Genomic DNA, 15,813 nt, shown 5'->3' on the forward strand with positions numbered 1-15,813 from the left:
CAACAGTTATAAATTATCCTTTTTCATTTTTGACACACTTTTGGTTTTCATCTCTTTTAGATCAGGTTAGTTAATTATATTTTGTTAGCTTTTTAAAACTCCTTTTATTTATCAGATCATGGGTCTTTTTATTTTAATTTTATTTTCATAATTTCTACTTTGCTGTTTATTCAAGGATTTTAATTTGTCCAAACTTTTCGAAATTGCATGCCCAGCTGATTGATTTGTTCTTTCTTTTGTTGATGGAAACATTTGGAGATATAAACTTCTTCCCAAAACTCTTAGCCACGTTCTATAAGGGTGTCTCATTATCATAATTTTCTTTGGTGAAATCTTCTGTTGTTTTTCCATAATTTGTTCTTTGAGCTACCACATCTTTAGAATTGTGCTATTTGATCTCTAGTTACTTTTTAAATTCTTTCTTTCAGGGCTCTTTATGGAGTATAAATTTTATTGTATCATGATAACTAAATGATGTTAATATTTCTTCTTTTGTATGATTTTGGTAAACTTTTGGTGCCTCAAGATATGTTTATTTTTTGTAAAGATGCCATATGTAGTTTCCTTTTTTTTTTTTTTTCTGAGGCTGGGCTTAAGTGACTTGCCCAGGGTCACACAGCTGGGAAGTGTTAAGTGTCTGAGACCCAGATTTGAACTCGGGTCCTCCTGAATTCAGGGCTGGTGCTCTAACCACTGCGCCACCTAGCTGCCCCCCATATGTAGTTTAGAAGAATTTTTTTTCTATTTCCATTCAGTAATAATCAAAGGTATATCATACTTAATTTTCCTAAAGTTTTATTTAGGTCCTCAACTTTTTTTCTTTATTATCTTTTGGTTCAATTTGTCTAGATTTGGAAGCGTACTTTAAGGTGCTCATATTCTTAGGCGCATGTAGATTAAGAATTGATATTGCTAGCTATGGTGACTTTGAGAGTATTATAATCTTCCTGCTTCTTATCTAATTTACATACATACACACACGTGCATTTGTACATAGTATCCTTCTTTAAAATGGCTCTCCTTCCTTTTTTGATTCAACCGAAGTAGAATAGATTTTATCTCAGCCCCTCGTTTTATTTTTATGTGAATCTTTATTGTAAACGACGTATGGTGGGTTCTGCTTTCTCTGTCATTCTGCTTTGTGGGTGAGTTCATCCCCTTCACACTTACAGTGATGACTGCTTACTGGGCATTTCTTCTATCCCGTCATCTTGCACTTTTCCCTCTATTCCCGCTTCCCTCTTTACAAACGGCTGAGTCCTTTTAGCTCCGTGGGCCTCATTTCCTCCTCTGAGAATGAACAGTGCTCTGAGGATCCAGGTTTTGAGCCCCCTACCCCCAGGCCTCGGCAGACATGGCTTGGGCTGCTACGGGGGGAGATGAGTCATTGGAAAGTCACCTGGTCTTAGCTCTGAGGTCAGGTGGCCCTGGGGTCCACCCTCTTCTGGCAACCGTGAGGGCCCTTCTGGTGGTTGTGGGGACCACTTCTGACGACTGTAGGGGTCCTTCTCGCGGCCGATCAGCCCGGGAGCCGACTTCTGGCCTTTCATACCCTGCCCCACCTGGCCCTGGGCCAGACAGGAGCCCGGATGGAGCGATGCCCTTGGGGAGAGGGAAGAGGTGAGTGAGTCCCGCCTTTGTCTCCAGCATTTTCCTGACGGCCATCCTGGGCCTTCCCGAGGCGCTGATTCCGGTTCAGCTGCTCTGGGTGAACCTGGTGACGGACGGGCTGCCAGCCACGGCCCTCGGCTTCAACCCCCCCGACCTGGACATCATGGAGAAGTCACCCCGAAATCCCCAGGAGCCTCTCATCAGCGGCTGGCTGTTCTTCCGCTATCTGGCCATTGGAGGTGAGTGGGGGGCCGGGTCTGGGCTCAGCTAGCTGGGCCGCAGCCTACCGGGGCACGAGCCGGGAGGGGAGGCCAAGGTTGGAAGGGGTTCCTGGCACAGGGGAGCCATGGAGGCCGGAGGGGCCTCTGGTGTGGTCAGGGAGGGGCCCGCATGGAGGGAAGCCTCTGCTTTTCCGGGCATAGCCCTCCCCCCCCCCCAGAAGTAGCTGTGGAGGGAGACCCCAGGCAGGGTGGAGGCTGCCTCCCTGAGCCGCCTCCACTCCCTCCGACAGTGTATGTGGGCCTGGCCACCGTGGGCGCAGCCACGTGGTGGTTTCTGTATGACGCAGAGGGGCCGCGAGTCACCTTCCACCAACTGGTAAGTGGGTGAGGGTCGGCTTGGCCCCAGGGGAGCCCCAGAAAGGGAGGAGGGAGGAATGTCGGGGGCGGGAAGGGCCTGGACCCATCCTCCCCCTCAGTGGTCTTGGCACTGATCCAGGTCCCCTCCCCCACCCCCTCTGACCAAGACCCCTTGTGCCTCCAGAGGAACTTCATGAGGTGCACGGAAGGCAACCCACTCTTCGAGGGTGTGGACTGCGGGGTCTTCGAGTCCCGTTACCCCACCACCATGGCGCTCTCGGTGCTGGTGACCGTGGAGATGTGCAACGCGCTCAACAGGTGGGGAAGGAGGGCAGCAGGAGGCTGGGGGAGCGCCGGTGGGGGCAGCGGACCAAAGGCCGAGGAGTTCCCTCCTCTGATGGAGCCTGGGACATCCGTTCTGACCCAGCCTGATCCCTCGTGTGACTTCCCCGGGCTTCAGTTTTTCTGGCTGTACAATGGACTTCTTGTCTTAGCGGGCTTTAGGGGAAGCCCTGAGTGCCCTCGGTGCCGGCACACACAAGTCACTGCCCTCTGCCAGCGTCCCAGGGAGGTGACTCCCAGCGTGGGGCTGCCCTCCTGGACCACTGCCTGTAGCCTCAGGCTCCCTCGCAGGCTCTGGGTTCCAGGCTCACCTCAGAGGCTTATTCCTCGGGTGCTGAGGCCCCGCTCACAGCCCCCACCCCCAGGTCTCCTGTTCTAATGTGGAAAACCCAGGCTCCTCCCCCGGGGCTCCCAGGCCCAGGCTGCAGCCAGGAGACCTGCCCTGGGGCCGCTCGGATCCCGCCCACGCGCCCCTCTGAGCTCTCCGGCAAAAGCCCATAAGCTCAGCAGGGGGCAGTGAGGGGGGTGGGGTGTGAGTGTGTCTGTCTGTGTGAGTCAGTGTGAGTGTGTGCAGGGGCTGCCCCGCCTCCGCCGCCACCCTGTTTTCTCTTACCGCCCCCTGGCGCTCCTTGCCGGCCTTCCCTGCCCTCCCCTCAGAGTCCCGCTTTCTCTGCCCCTCTGCAGCGTGTCGGAGAACCAGTCCCTGCTGAGGATGCCCCCCTGGCTGAACCCCTGGCTGCTGGGCGCCATCGCCATGTCCATGGCCCTGCACTTTCTGGTCCTCTATGTCAAGCCGATGCCCGTGAGTGACCCCGGGGCGGAGGGACTAGTGGGGGTCGTGTGCGCTTCCCTCCGGCCTCCGCGGGCTGGAGCTCAGGCTCACCCCCAGCTGTGCGTCTCGGCTGCCCCTGGGGCAAAGGGGAAAGAGCTTCTGTCTTCCGGGCAAGAACGCCCCCCTCCCAGGAAGGAGGAAGCCTTGGAGCTGTCCCGTGCCCCGGTTCTGAGCCTGCTTTGACCTCCCCAAAGCCCCCCAGGAAGGAGGAGCCCAGCAGGGCTGTGAGGGAGGACCTTGGAGCTGTCCCGAGCCCCGGTTCTGAGCCTGCTTTGACCTCCCCAAAGCCCCCCAGGAAGGAGGAGCCCAGTAGGGCTATAAGGGAGGACCTTGGAGCTGTCCCGAGCCCCGGTTCTGAGCCTGCTTTGACCTCCCCAAAGCCCCCCAGGAAGGAGGAGCCCAGCAGGGCTGTGAGGGAGGACCTTGGAACTGTCCCGAGCCCCGGTTCTGAGCCTGCTTTGACCTCCCCAAAGCCCCCCAGGAAGGAGGAGCCCAGTAGGGCTGTGAGGGAGGACCTTGGAGCTGTCCCGAGCCCCGGTTCTGAGCCTGCTTTGACCTCCCCAAAGCCCCCCAGGAAGGAGGAGCCCAGTAGGGCTGTGAGGGAGGACCTTGGAGCTGTCCCGAGCCCCGGTTCTGAGCCTGCTTTGACCTCCCCAAAGCCCCCCAGGAAGGAGGAGCCCAGTAGGGCTATGAGGGAGGACCTTGGAGCTGTCCCCTGCCCTGGTTCTGAGCCTGCTTTGACCTCCCCAAAGCCCCCCAGAAAGGAGGAGCCCAGCAGGGCTGTGAGGGAGGACCTTGGAGCTGTCCCCTGCCCTGGTGCTGAGGCCCCCTCCACTAGGGCTCTTACTGGCCCTGGCCAAGGTGCTGAAAGTTTGCACCTCCCGGATCGCAAGCGGCTCAGCCATTCCGGGGTCAGTCCCAGCCAGGCCAGGGGCAGGGCCGTGCCGCGCTTGGTTCCTATTCTGAGGGGAGCAGCTGATGCCAAATCCCGGGTGGGATTTGGTGACATGGAGAAGTGGCTGGAATGGAGGATGTGCGGGGGAGCAGAGGCCGGGCTGGGGGCCTCGAGTGCTCGCTGAGGTCCTCCCCCAGCACCCGCCTCCTTTCTGCTCCCCAGCTCATCTTTCAGGTGACCCCCCTGAGCGGGCAGCAGTGGGCTGTCGTGCTGAAGATCTCCCTGCCTGTCATTTTGCTGGATGAAGGCCTCAAGTACCTGTCTCGGAACCACCTGGATGGTGAGTGCTCCAGAGGGGCTCACTGGCTCCTCCCTGGGCACCACTGGCTCCTTTCCAGGCACCCCCTGTGCTGCCCAGTCCCTTGCCGTACTGAGTCTGTGCCCCTCCTGCCTCCAGCCCTCCTACATCTGGGTCTCTCTGGGCTCGAGTCACCATGGGCGCTGCCCCCAAGTCCCCCAATTCAGGGAAGCTGGGATGACATACCCCCAAGATCCCCCCTTAACTGAGCTTGACTGCACAGAGGAGCCAAGGGGAAGGATGAGGGAATGGGCCAGGCGCTGTGCCCCCCCGCCAGGGGTGGTCCTGCCCATCACCAGCCTCAGGCTCGGGCAGGGAGGTGCCCCCCCAGGATCCTTTCTTGGCAAAGAGCACAGAGCTGGACTCAGGCATAGAGGTCGTGGGTACAAGGGTCGTGGGACCAGCCTTTCAAAGCTGGGAGGGGCCTCTGAGCATCTGGCCCAACCCTGACCCCCAGGCCTGCCTCAAAAGCCCCCCAACAACAAGGGTTGGTCCAGTTTCTTGGAGACCCCTTGGAGACCCTGGAGACCCCCCCACTCTCAGAGCAGCCATGAGGGGACCGACTCTGGGTGGCTCCTCAGGAGGGCTTTTCCCGCCCTCAGGAGTCTTGGGGGTGACCACCTTCAGGGGTCAGACAGATGGACCGCCCCAGGGGGTCAGACAGCCAGGGCTCCATCCCTTTGCATGAAGTGTCCGGCTCTCCCCCCCTTCCTCCCCCCCCTCGACTCACCCCCGTTGTTTACATAGCCAGGAGCCTCAGGAGGGCACCTCCGGCCAGCTCTCCCCACCTCAGGAGTCAGCCATCATCCAGCTGGCTCCTGGAGCCTGTGGGGGCTGAACTGATGCAAGGACCCTGCAGGGAAGGGGGACCCCTATATCAAGGGGGCAGAGAAGCAGGCCATCTTACAGATGGGGAAACTGAGGCCCCAGGTTGGGGAGGGCTCGCCTGGCTTTCCCTGGAGGTGCAGGGAAGTGGCCTCGGCTGCAGACGGGGGCTCTCTCCCTTAGTCTCTCCCTCTGAGTGTCCCCCTCTTCCTTCTTTCCCCAGGAATCCTCAGGACAGCCTCCCAGGCGTGGACCAGCCGGCCTCCCCAGGACCTCCCCAGGAAGCCCACCCAAACCCGGTTGGTCCCGCCATAGCTCCCCCTTTGGACCTTCCCTGCCCCGGGTTTGTCCCCAGACCCGAGGTGCCAAGCCTTAGCGCCGGCCCTGGCAAGGGAGGCGCCTCCTGGGGGTTGAGGCCTGGGGTCTCCCCTCCCACCACCTCCCAGCCCCAGGGAATGCTGGGATCCAGGGATCAGAGAGGACCCTTGGGGCCAGACTGAGAGCCGGGCTCCCTTCCAACCCTCAAAGAGCATTTCCCTTCCAACAGCCCCCGCCGCCAGCCCTCTCCCAGCCTAAAAGGCCAACCCCAAAACAACCCGGGGCCCCTGACTCTGCCCCGGCCTTGGAGCCCCCCAACAATCCATCTTGGGGGAGAAAGGGCCTGGAGCCGGACAGCCAGGCTGAAGCTAGGGACGGGCAGGGGGCAGCCGGGGGGGCCGTCTTCAGGGTGTTTGTGTGAGTGAGGGGCTCCCCTGGGGGGTGGGGTCTGTGTGTGAGTGAGATTGCCCCCAGGCTGCCGGGGACTGGGGGGTACTTGCTGGCAGCGGCCTCCCAGGAGACCTTGCTGCGCCAGCCCTGGGGCTAAGCTTCTGGCCCGACTCCAGGACAGGGCGAGGGAGAGGACAGGTTTGGCCCTGTGGGCCAGGGAAGATGCTGGGGAGGACCGGACTCCCAGGGGAGCTGCTGGCCAGATGGGGGGAGGGGCCCACACCCAGCTGCCCCAGACCAAAGGCCTCTGGGGGACAACCTGGGGCCTCCCGGGAGCCTCTGAGGGATGAAGGGGTGAGAGACAAGATAGCAGCCCGTTCCCAAGCCGGCCCGAGGCCTTGTAGGGAAGTTTCTGGAGGGGCTGCGCCAGACTCTTGGGTGATTTATAGGAAAGCTGACAGGCCAGCCCTCGCCGCAGTCATTCCCAGGGCCTCGGGGCCCCCTCCTGCGGCCTCTCAGGGCCCTGGCTTCGAAGACAGACCGGTGGGAGCTCCGGCAACTGAAGGGGGGGAGCAATTGGGAGTCCGTGGGGGTCCTTAAGGGGGGGAGGATGGAAGTGACACTCAAGGAGGAGCACAAAATCCTGTCATCTGACTGCGGGGGAGGGGGGGAACCAAGGGAAGGAGAGAGGGTCGGTTGGCTCCCAGCTGCCCAGGGAGCTGCCCAAACAGAGCGGCCGGCCGAGAGTCCCCACAGGAGGGGGGGGCCGGGTGCCCCTGGAGCCGGGGTGGGGGGGCTGGCACAGGGACTGAGGCGATCGGATGCAGGAGGGCCGGGCCGAGGAGGGATCGGGCTGCTGGTGGGCCCTGAGCCAGGAGGCTGCAGGAGACGGCCCAGGGGGCTCTGGGACAAAGGGGTCCGGTTGATTCCAGGGACTCTTCTAACAGGCGGCCTCTGGGCGAGGCTCTGGAGGAAACCCCTCAGCCCCGGGCTTGTAGGTGCAGAGGAGGGGGGGGGTCTTCAAGGGAAGGGGCAGCGTGGTGAGCTAGTCACTGAGGCCCTTCCAGTGTGGGGGGGGGGGTGAGGAAGAGAGAGGGAAAAAGAGAGACAGAGACAGAGAGAGAAGCAGAGAGAGATAGGGAGAGATAGAGACAGAGACAGACAAAGAGACAGAGAGACAGGAAAAGAGAAAAAGAGACTGAGCACAAAGTTCCCATTTTAGCTTGGACACATCAGCTGTGAGATCCTTGTGAGATCCTCAGTTTCCCCGCCTGTAAAATGGAGACCCTGAGTGCCCACCTTACAGACGATGCCCAGCCGAGACACTGAATGGGGGGGACACTGAGGGCTGCTGGGAGTGTGAGCTGACTTGGGAGTTCTCCCCTAAAGGCTTTCTTTCTTTTAGAACAGGACCCGAGGCGCCGGCCGGGCCCCCCCCTCCTGCCCCGCGCTGCCTTTCTGACTGAAGCCCGGCCGCCCCCGGCTCTCGCTGCCCCCGCGACCCGCAGTGTCTCCAAGCCTTGTCTGGATTCCTTGGATTCCTGCCCCTCCATTTTGCTCCCCTCCCCCACCGGGCTCTGCCCCTCCCTGCTCATGTCCTATTCCTGGTCTGTCTCTCCCCCCCCCCACTCCTTCTTTGTCTCTGTCTTTATTCTCCCCCCTCCCTCCCTCCATCCTCCCTCCTTCCCTCTGTCCTCCCCCACCATCTCCATGGTCCTCCCAGAAAGCCCACCTTAAGCCTCTGCCAGACTCTCCCCGGGGAGGGGAAGGGGAGGGAGCAGCCCCCCTCCCTGGCCGGCTCGGACCCCCCCCCTGTCTTACTCAGGAGTTTCTCACCCCAGTTCCTCTGAGAGGAAATGGCTGATTCCAGCCCAGCCAGGCCAAAGGGAAGGAGGGGGCCGTGAGTAGGGGAGCCCCCAGAGGAGAGGCCCCCTCCCTCCCCCGGGACTGGGGGGCCGGCACCCCCCGGGCTCTTTGCTGGGTCTGACGCAGCCTCAGTCGAAGGGCTCATCCTTGGAGCTGGAGAAGGGCCCACGTGCAGACTGGCTTAGCGAGGCCAAAGGCCGGGGCCCCACAGCGCAGCCCCCCACTTCCCGGGACCTCCGGGAGATGGCGCCCCACCTTGGCCCTGGGCTCCCTGAATGGGGCTCCTGCCTGGGCAGCCCCGAGGCCCGTCTGGGAGCAGCCTGAGACCGGCCCGTCCGGCAGAGACTGGGGGCAGAAGGGAGGGGCGGGGCCTCCGGGCCCGCGGCCAGCGCTGGATCCCCACGAGCTGGGCCCCGAGATGGCGTCCGAGCTCGCCCGGCACCCGCCGCTGCTTCTGGGCCACTTGGAAGCCTGCGGGTGCCCCTGGAGGTGCTCCGGGCTGGGGGTGGGACAGCAGAAGGGACAGATTCCCGGGCGATTCCCGGCGTTTGGGTGCCCTGCAGAGCTGGGGGGAGCAGAGGGACAGAGAGGAGTCCTGCTTCCTGCCCTCGCGCCGACTTTGTCCCCTGAAGACCCCCGCAGCCTCCGGTGCCCTGGAGACCCCCGCCGCCTCCGGTGCCCTGGAGACCCCCGCCGCCTCCGGTGCCCTGAAGACCCCCGCCGCCTCCGGTCCCCTGGAGACCCCCGCCGCCTCCGGTGCCCTGAAGACCCCCGCCGCCTCCGGTCCCCTGGAGACCCCCGCCGCCTCCGGTCCCCGGGGCGGGGAGCTTGGGGGGCCGGCTCCAGCAGCTGCCCGCAGGAGGGGTGCCTCCTCCATCTTTGGGGGGCTGGCGGTTTAACGCTGAGGGTCCTCTCTGGCCCCGAGGGTGGCGGAGAGCTCAGGGGCAGTTTGGGGGCGCTGCTTCTAGACGGTCCGAATTAAAGACCGTCCCTTGGGCCGCCTGTCTGTCCGGCTCACCAGCGCCCCCACCTGTCCCCGCCCCTCCAGAGCCTCCGAGCTTGCGGGAACCCCGGGCCCCCCTCCCCCGCCCGAGCCTCCCGGTGGCAGAGCAGGAGAGTTGGAGGGGGCTCTGCCCGGCTGCTGAAGCTCGAGGCAAGGGGAGCGGGAGGAGCTGAGCCCCAGACTGGAGTATCTGCAACCGAAGCTTCCCCTTCCCTTCCCGGGTCATTCGGGCCACGCGGAAGGGTCCTGCAAGGGTAGCGCCGGGAGGGGAGCGGGGCCGCCAAAGCTGGCGCGGCAGGGCCACAAGGGGGCGCCCCCGAGCCCGGCTCCAGAAAGGGCGGGCTCCTGGCGGATGAGGAAACCGAGGGCCAGAGCGGCCCCGGAGGGACCTCCCGGAAGCCTCCCCAGCAGCCACCCACCCACAGGCCCCCCTCGGACCGGGGGCAGGGTCCCTAAGGCCGCAGCCAGGGCGTGTGGCCGGGCCCGGGAGAGGAAAGGCGCCGGCGTTCGGGGCCCCGCCAGGGCGGCCTCTGGGTCCGCTTCGCTAGGCCGGAGCCCGGGCACACGGCCCTCGGCAGCGTCCCCAACGGCGGCTCCTGGGGGGGCAGGGGAGGGGCCCTTTCCGGACAAACACCCCCCTCGCCCTCCCCCAGGTTGGCCTTTTCCTTCTCCAGCTCATTTGACAAATAAGGAAACTGAGGCAGAGGAGGAAGTGTGCTCAGGGTCCAGCGGGAGAGTGTGAGGGGGGATGTGACCCAGAGCCCTGTCCGCCAGGCGCCCCCTAGCGACTCCACAACTTGCCCATCTCAAAGGCTCTTTCCCGCCCTGAGGGCGAATGACTACATCCGAGGCCGGGGCCTGCGCGGGAGGGGCCACACCCGGCCCCCCCCCCCCAAGGCTTTGTGGCTGAATTCCCTGCTCTGAGCCCAGACTCCACCGCGGTCCTCCCGGCGGTTCCACAGCTCGGCGGGAGAGCAGCGGGGAGGGGGGGAGGGAGGGGCCGGAAGCGCTTCGGCCGCTGCCCGGTGACCGCTCGGGGGTCCCGGCCCTCGGCAAGCTCCAGGCCTGAGAGGACTGACCGGGAGGGTGAGAGGGGAACCCCAACTTCTGTCTGCGTTCGTACAAAAGAAATTCCCCGAGGAGGGGGTCCCGAAGCCTCCGCGGGGCGCCCCCTCAGCGCGCGCATGTAACGCTTCCCTTGGACCGAAGAGCTAGAAATGAGGTGTCCAATTTTCCGACGTAAAAGCCGCTAGTCCTTCCTGCCCGCGATCGAGTCCCTGCATGCGGGGCGGGAGCCAGCTGGGGGTGGGGGGCTGGGGGCGGGGCTGCAGTCACGCTCCGGGTTTGCACACGTGATTGACATATACTCATGGGATTGTAGAAATAAAAGTTTTGCTGCGAAAATGTGTGGGTGTCCATCTCGGCCTCCGTGGGGCTCCCACCCCCTTCAGCTACCCAGCAGCCTGGGCGAGCCCCCGAGCTGGCGGGACCCCCGCTGGCGTCTCAGAGGCTCCCTGCAGCGGGGGACCCTGGATTGTGCGAGGAGCTCTGCAGAGGCTCTGGCCCAGCACACACCGGGGCTGACTGAAAGAGGCCTCTCCTGGGCCAAGTTCTTGGAAAGCGCTCACCAAGGAGACCCTCCCACTTCCCGTTACTATTTCGTCCCTCCCTAGCTCTTCTCCGGACGTCCACGCCGCCCTTCTTCCTCCTCCAGGCTAGTGCCCAAAGCCCGCTCTTTGACTGGAGATTGTCCTCTGCCCAGACGCCCATGAGGCCCTTGGGCGGCCCGGGGAGGTCCCCGGTCCGGCCGGTTACAGTGACTGACGAAAGGGCTCTGCTTAAAGCCCCGGGCGTGCTGCCCATCCTCCCGGCAGCGCGGAGAGACCCAAATTTCCCCACTGCGGAATCCAGGATGTAAATGCTCAATCCCCCGCACCCCACGGAAGGGCCCTTTGCGCCTGGCACACGCGCATTGTTCGAAGAGAAGGAGGCTCCGGCCGGGAGTGAGAGCCAGGGAAGGCCGGCTGGGCGGGGAAACCCTCGGCACCGCTGCAGGGTCAGCGCTCCCCCCCCGGTGGGTGCACGGAGCTTGAGATGGGTTGGGGGGCGGCCAAGGGGAGCGCACAGCTGGAGGCCCCAGGGCCTGGAATCCAGGAGGGAGCAGTGGCTGCCGGGGAGTTCCGCGAGATAAGCCCATGGGATCTCCGAAGGGGGAGGAAGGTAGGAAGAGACAGACAGACAGAAGATAGAGGGAGAGACTGAGAGCAAGAACGAGGAAAAAGGGGAAGAGAGAAACAGAATCAGAACCTGACAGACAGACGGAGCCAAGAGGCAAGGCGAGGGCAGGGAGGAGAGAAAGTGATGGCAGCCAAGTGGGAGGAGAACAGAGAGAGCGCTCCGCTGTCCCCGAGCCACTCAGGGCGGAGCATTGGGTCACGTGAGGACGGAGGCGGGAGGGGCATTTGTTGCCGGTGTATTAGAGGCACAGGCTTTGGCGTCTAGAGGAGATTTCATTCATAGGGAGCTGCCAGGATGGATCGTGCCGCCTGGCATGGGCAGCTTACAGAGGCTCGTTGAGGCAGTGGGACGGGTGTTAAACGTCCTCCCTGGGATGTCACATATTGCGGCAAGGCCCCAAGAGCTTATCAAAGCCTCGCCGGATGCCCGGCATGGCATTAGAGGGTGCAAACACAAGCAATGGCAGTCCCTGCCCCCAAAGGGCTTACTCTCTAATTTGGGAAGACATCACTCAAAGAAAGCTGGAAAGGGGAGTCGCTAAAGACACCCAGAGCAGGGTGTTAAACTCATAGTTCCACCAGCAATGTAGTGGGGCGCCTCTTTTGCCACAGCTTCTCCAACATTCAACTTTCACGATAAATCTTTCACGATTTTGCCAACTGGAGTCCAGAGATTCTTAGCAGCAGAGATCAAATGTCCCAAGCATGGGGTGGGGTGGCCGAAGCACACGTTTAGACACTGAGGAGAGAATGAGGCGGACGATGAGGCAGCTGGACAGCACAATGGATGGAGTGTTGGGCCGGGAGCTGGAAATTTCCTGGCCGTGAGACCCTAGGCAAGTCACTTTACTCCTCTCAGCCTTGTTTCCTCATCTGTAAAATGGGGCTTATAACAGCTTCCCCCCCCCCCACCAAAACTGAGGTGAGGATAAAATGAGATAACATTTGTGGGCACTTTCTAAACTTAAAGCTCTATATAAGTGCGCTGCTCATTTACGTGTCCAGTTGGGACATTTGTGTTTTATCCCACAGAGAATAGGGAACCGTGGAGGCTTTGTGAACAAGAGGGACACTCTTCCCTTTGCAGTTTGGTAGAGAATGGACTGGAGAGGGAAGAGCCTGGAGACTTTCAGTCGGACTGAGCCAGGGAGGTGACTGCAAGCAGATGCACAGGACAGGTATGAGACATTAAGATGCAGAAATCGCAAGACTTGGCCGCCGGGAGCCCGGGGCCGGGTGGAGGCTGTGGTCGTGGGACGTCACGGACGCAGAAGCCACAGGGCTTGACTGCTGGGAGGCATTCCCTCCCAAGACTAGAGGCTCCTTTGGCCCTGCAGGGAAAGAGAGAGAGAGAGAGTTTGGAAAGGGTCCAGTGGCCCAGTCCAGCAGCCCAGGCCTGCGGGGTTCCCCCAGACTGCCTGTGTCCCTGGGGGAGGGCTGGAAGGTATCCTGGCCGCGGGTTGCTGGCACTAGTGTGGTGTGAGAGACCTGGGCCCACTGTGAGATTGTGACCACCTCAGACCAGAAGCGGGGTTCCAAAGTAAACAGCCAGCCTTCCCAGATAAGCACAAGGTCCACGAGGGAATGGCCACGTGTGTAGGCATGGGAGCTGCTGGGGAGGAACAGGTTGCTTATGCTGAAGCCGCCAAGGAATCCTCCCCCTCCAACAGCCCCAGCCAAGCCCCGACGGGGCCCTCCCGTGCCCCAGCAGCAAGAAACCTCCCTGCAGGCAGATCGCCATTGGGATTCCCTGCAAAGGCTGCTGCGCTCACATCCCTCCTCAGCTCCAGCACTTTCTAGGGTCCCTGTGTCCTCCAGGGCAAGCCCAGGACCTAAGTCAGAGCATCTGTTCCCACTGCCCAAGCCCCTTCCCTCCTCACCCTTGACCTCCCACTGTCCAACTCCGGCACCTTCCGCTCCCCAGCCCTTTCACAGGTGGATCCTGGGAAGTGTGTGGTGACACAGTAGGAGGAGGAGCAGGGACGGGATCTCTGAGGCAGGGTCCAGAAAGAGCAGCGCATCCATCATTGGGCAGTGCGAGGGGGGAAGAGCTGCAATGGAGCACTGCCAGGGGCCGGCCTGGACCGAGGGTGGCCAAAGAGACAACAGAAAGGAAGGATAAGGCCGGAAAGGTGGGTGGGAGCCGTGGGGGGAGGGCTTTGGGTGCCAGAGAAATGATAGGGAAGCTCCAGAACTAAATAAGCTTTGTGGACTCTGACAGGCTAAGTGGGATGTGCTGGGGCTGGACCCGAGAGGCCGCTGAGGGATTAGAAGGAGGCACGGGGGCGGGAGGAGCTGTAGATGTGGATGCTGGGTGACAGAGGGGTTCTGGGAGAGACGGAAGAGCTGGCAGAAGGGAGTGCCCTCAGCAGGCTGGACAAAGGAAGGAGGGCAAAAGCCAGCTCAGTCCTACACGTGTAGGGTTAGAGAGCACCCAGTTTGAGGTGCTCGCCACGTGCCCAAAAGTTCGGAATCGAAATCGGGAGAAAGGCCTGCCCAGCAGGCAGCCCGGGGCAGACAATTGTGGACTTGGGATCTGGAAGACCCGCGTTCAAGCCCAGACCTGGTTTAGACACACGGACATGGGCAGGGGCAGGGGCGTAGACATGTCTCTTCAGCTGTAAAATGAGGATAATTATATTACCTGCCTCAGAGTAGCTGAGAGATAACATTTGTCAGTCAGTCAATAAACATTTATTGAGCACCTAGCCTGGGACACACAGATAGAAAGGCTCTCGCTCTCCAGGATCTCTGATCTAGTGGGGGAGACAGCAAGCAAACACTGTGTGCAAACAAGTATGATGGAAAATGCACAGGGCATGGGGAATCATTAGGAGAGGGAAGGCCCCGGGACCAAGGAGGATTGATGAAGGCCTCCCAAAGGAGGAGGGTAAAGGGAGTCAGGAAATTGGTAAAAGTTGCTCAAAATGCTGTGCAAGTGCTGGCTATTATGTCTATGCCCTTGCCCATATGTCTGTGTCTATGTCTGTATCTATAATCGCTATTATCCACCCACCTGGGAATCACCCACAGAGATAATAACTGAATCCGTGGAAGCTCAGGAGAGTACCACATGGAACAAAACATTTTTTTATTTTTATTTTTTTATTAAAGCTTTTTATTTTCAAAACATATTCCTGGATAACTTTCAACATTCATCCTTACAAAAACTTGTGTTCCAAATTTCTCCTTCCCTTCCCCTCCCCTAGACAGCAAGTAATCCAATATATGTTAAATAGGTGCAATTCTTCTATACATATTTCCACAAGAAAAATCAAATTAAAAAAAATGAGAAAGAAAAGAAAATACAAGTAATCGACCAACAACAAAAAAGTGGAAATGCTCTGTTGTGGTCCACACTCAGTTCCCACAGTCCTCTCTGGGTGCAGGCGGCTCTCTCCGCCTGGTTCAGCTCACTTCACTCAGCATCAGTTCCTGTCAGTCTCTCCAGGTCTTTCTGAAATCATCCTGCTGATCATTTCTCATAGAACAATAATATTCCATAATATTCATATACCACAATTTATCCAACCATTCTCCATGATGGACATCCACTCAGTTTCCAGTTTCTGGCCACTACAAAGAGAGCTGCCACAAACATTCTTTAATATCTCTTTGGGACATAAGCCCCATAGCAGCACTGCTGGATCAAAGGGCATGCACAGTTTGATAACTTTTTGAGCATCGTTCCAGATTGCTCTCCAGAATGGCTGGATTCTTTCACAACTCCACCAACAATGTATCAGTGTCCCAGTTTTCCCACAGCCCCTCCAACATTCTGCATTATCTTTCCCTGTCGTTCTAGCCAATCTGACAGGTGTGTAGTGGAACCTCAGAGTTGTCTTAATTTGCATTTCTCTGATCAGTGGTGATTTAGAGCACCTTTTCATATGACTAGAAATGGTTTCAATTTCATGTGAAAATTATCTGTATCCTTTGACCATTTGGAGAATGCTGGAGAATGTCTTGAATGCTTATAAATTCTCTCTATATTTTAGAAATGAGGCCTTTTATCAGAACCATTGGGTGTTAATCCCCCCCCCCCAGTTTATTGCTTCTGTGAGAGAAAACAAGAAAAGAAGAGGTCCAGGAAAGAGCCCTGAAGGACACTCCCAGGGGGTGAATAAAGATCTAGCAAGGTAGGCAGAGGAGCCTTCAGAGAGGAAAAGAATCCGGAGAGAAGAGGAGGAGGAAGAGGAAGAGGAGGAGAAGGAGAAGAAGGTGACCAACAGTGTCCAAGATTACAAAGGTCAGGGCCATTGAAAAGAGGCCATTAGATTTGGCCACTAAGAGGTCACGGGAGACCAGTTTCACAGGAGCAAAGGGAGGAGCTCCCAGCTTCCTCAAGTGGGGTCCCATCCTTGTTAATAACATGGAGAAGCGAGCGCTGGCCCAGCAGAGGGAGGCCTCCGCCTGTCCCATCTGCTGAACAATCTGGGTTGGGGGCTTCCCCGACGAGAAAGAAAGCTCCTCTGAAGGAAAATTCACCCGTCAACTTGCCTGGGAGTCCAGCTGGCCAAGCACAGCCTGGGGGGAGGAGCAGTGGAGGCCAAGCCGG

At 59.6% G+C, this 15,813-nt stretch overlaps 1 protein-coding gene across 1 annotated transcript in view; it reads left to right on the forward strand.

Annotated features, from left to right (window-relative positions):
• Positions 1–10,336, forward strand: part of ATP2A3 (ATPase sarcoplasmic/endoplasmic reticulum Ca2+ transporting 3) — a 50,988-nt gene extending 40,652 nt beyond the window's left edge. The window contains 7 exon segments of the mRNA XM_074297775.1: positions 1,648–1,850; positions 2,123–2,208; positions 2,374–2,507; positions 3,216–3,333; positions 4,481–4,598; positions 5,665–5,740; positions 7,555–10,336. Of these exon segments, the coding sequence (XP_074153876.1) occupies positions 1,648–1,850; positions 2,123–2,208; positions 2,374–2,507; positions 3,216–3,333; positions 4,481–4,598; positions 5,665–5,740; positions 7,555–7,615 (796 nt within the window). The 3' untranslated portion in view covers positions 7,616–10,336.
• Positions 10,337–15,813: the final 5,477 nt, after the last annotated feature.

Source organism: Sminthopsis crassicaudata, chromosome 3, assembly GCF_048593235.1.
Source record: "Sminthopsis crassicaudata isolate SCR6 chromosome 3, ASM4859323v1, whole genome shotgun sequence".
Lineage (NCBI taxonomy): Eukaryota > Metazoa > Chordata > Mammalia > Dasyuromorphia > Dasyuridae > Sminthopsis > Sminthopsis crassicaudata.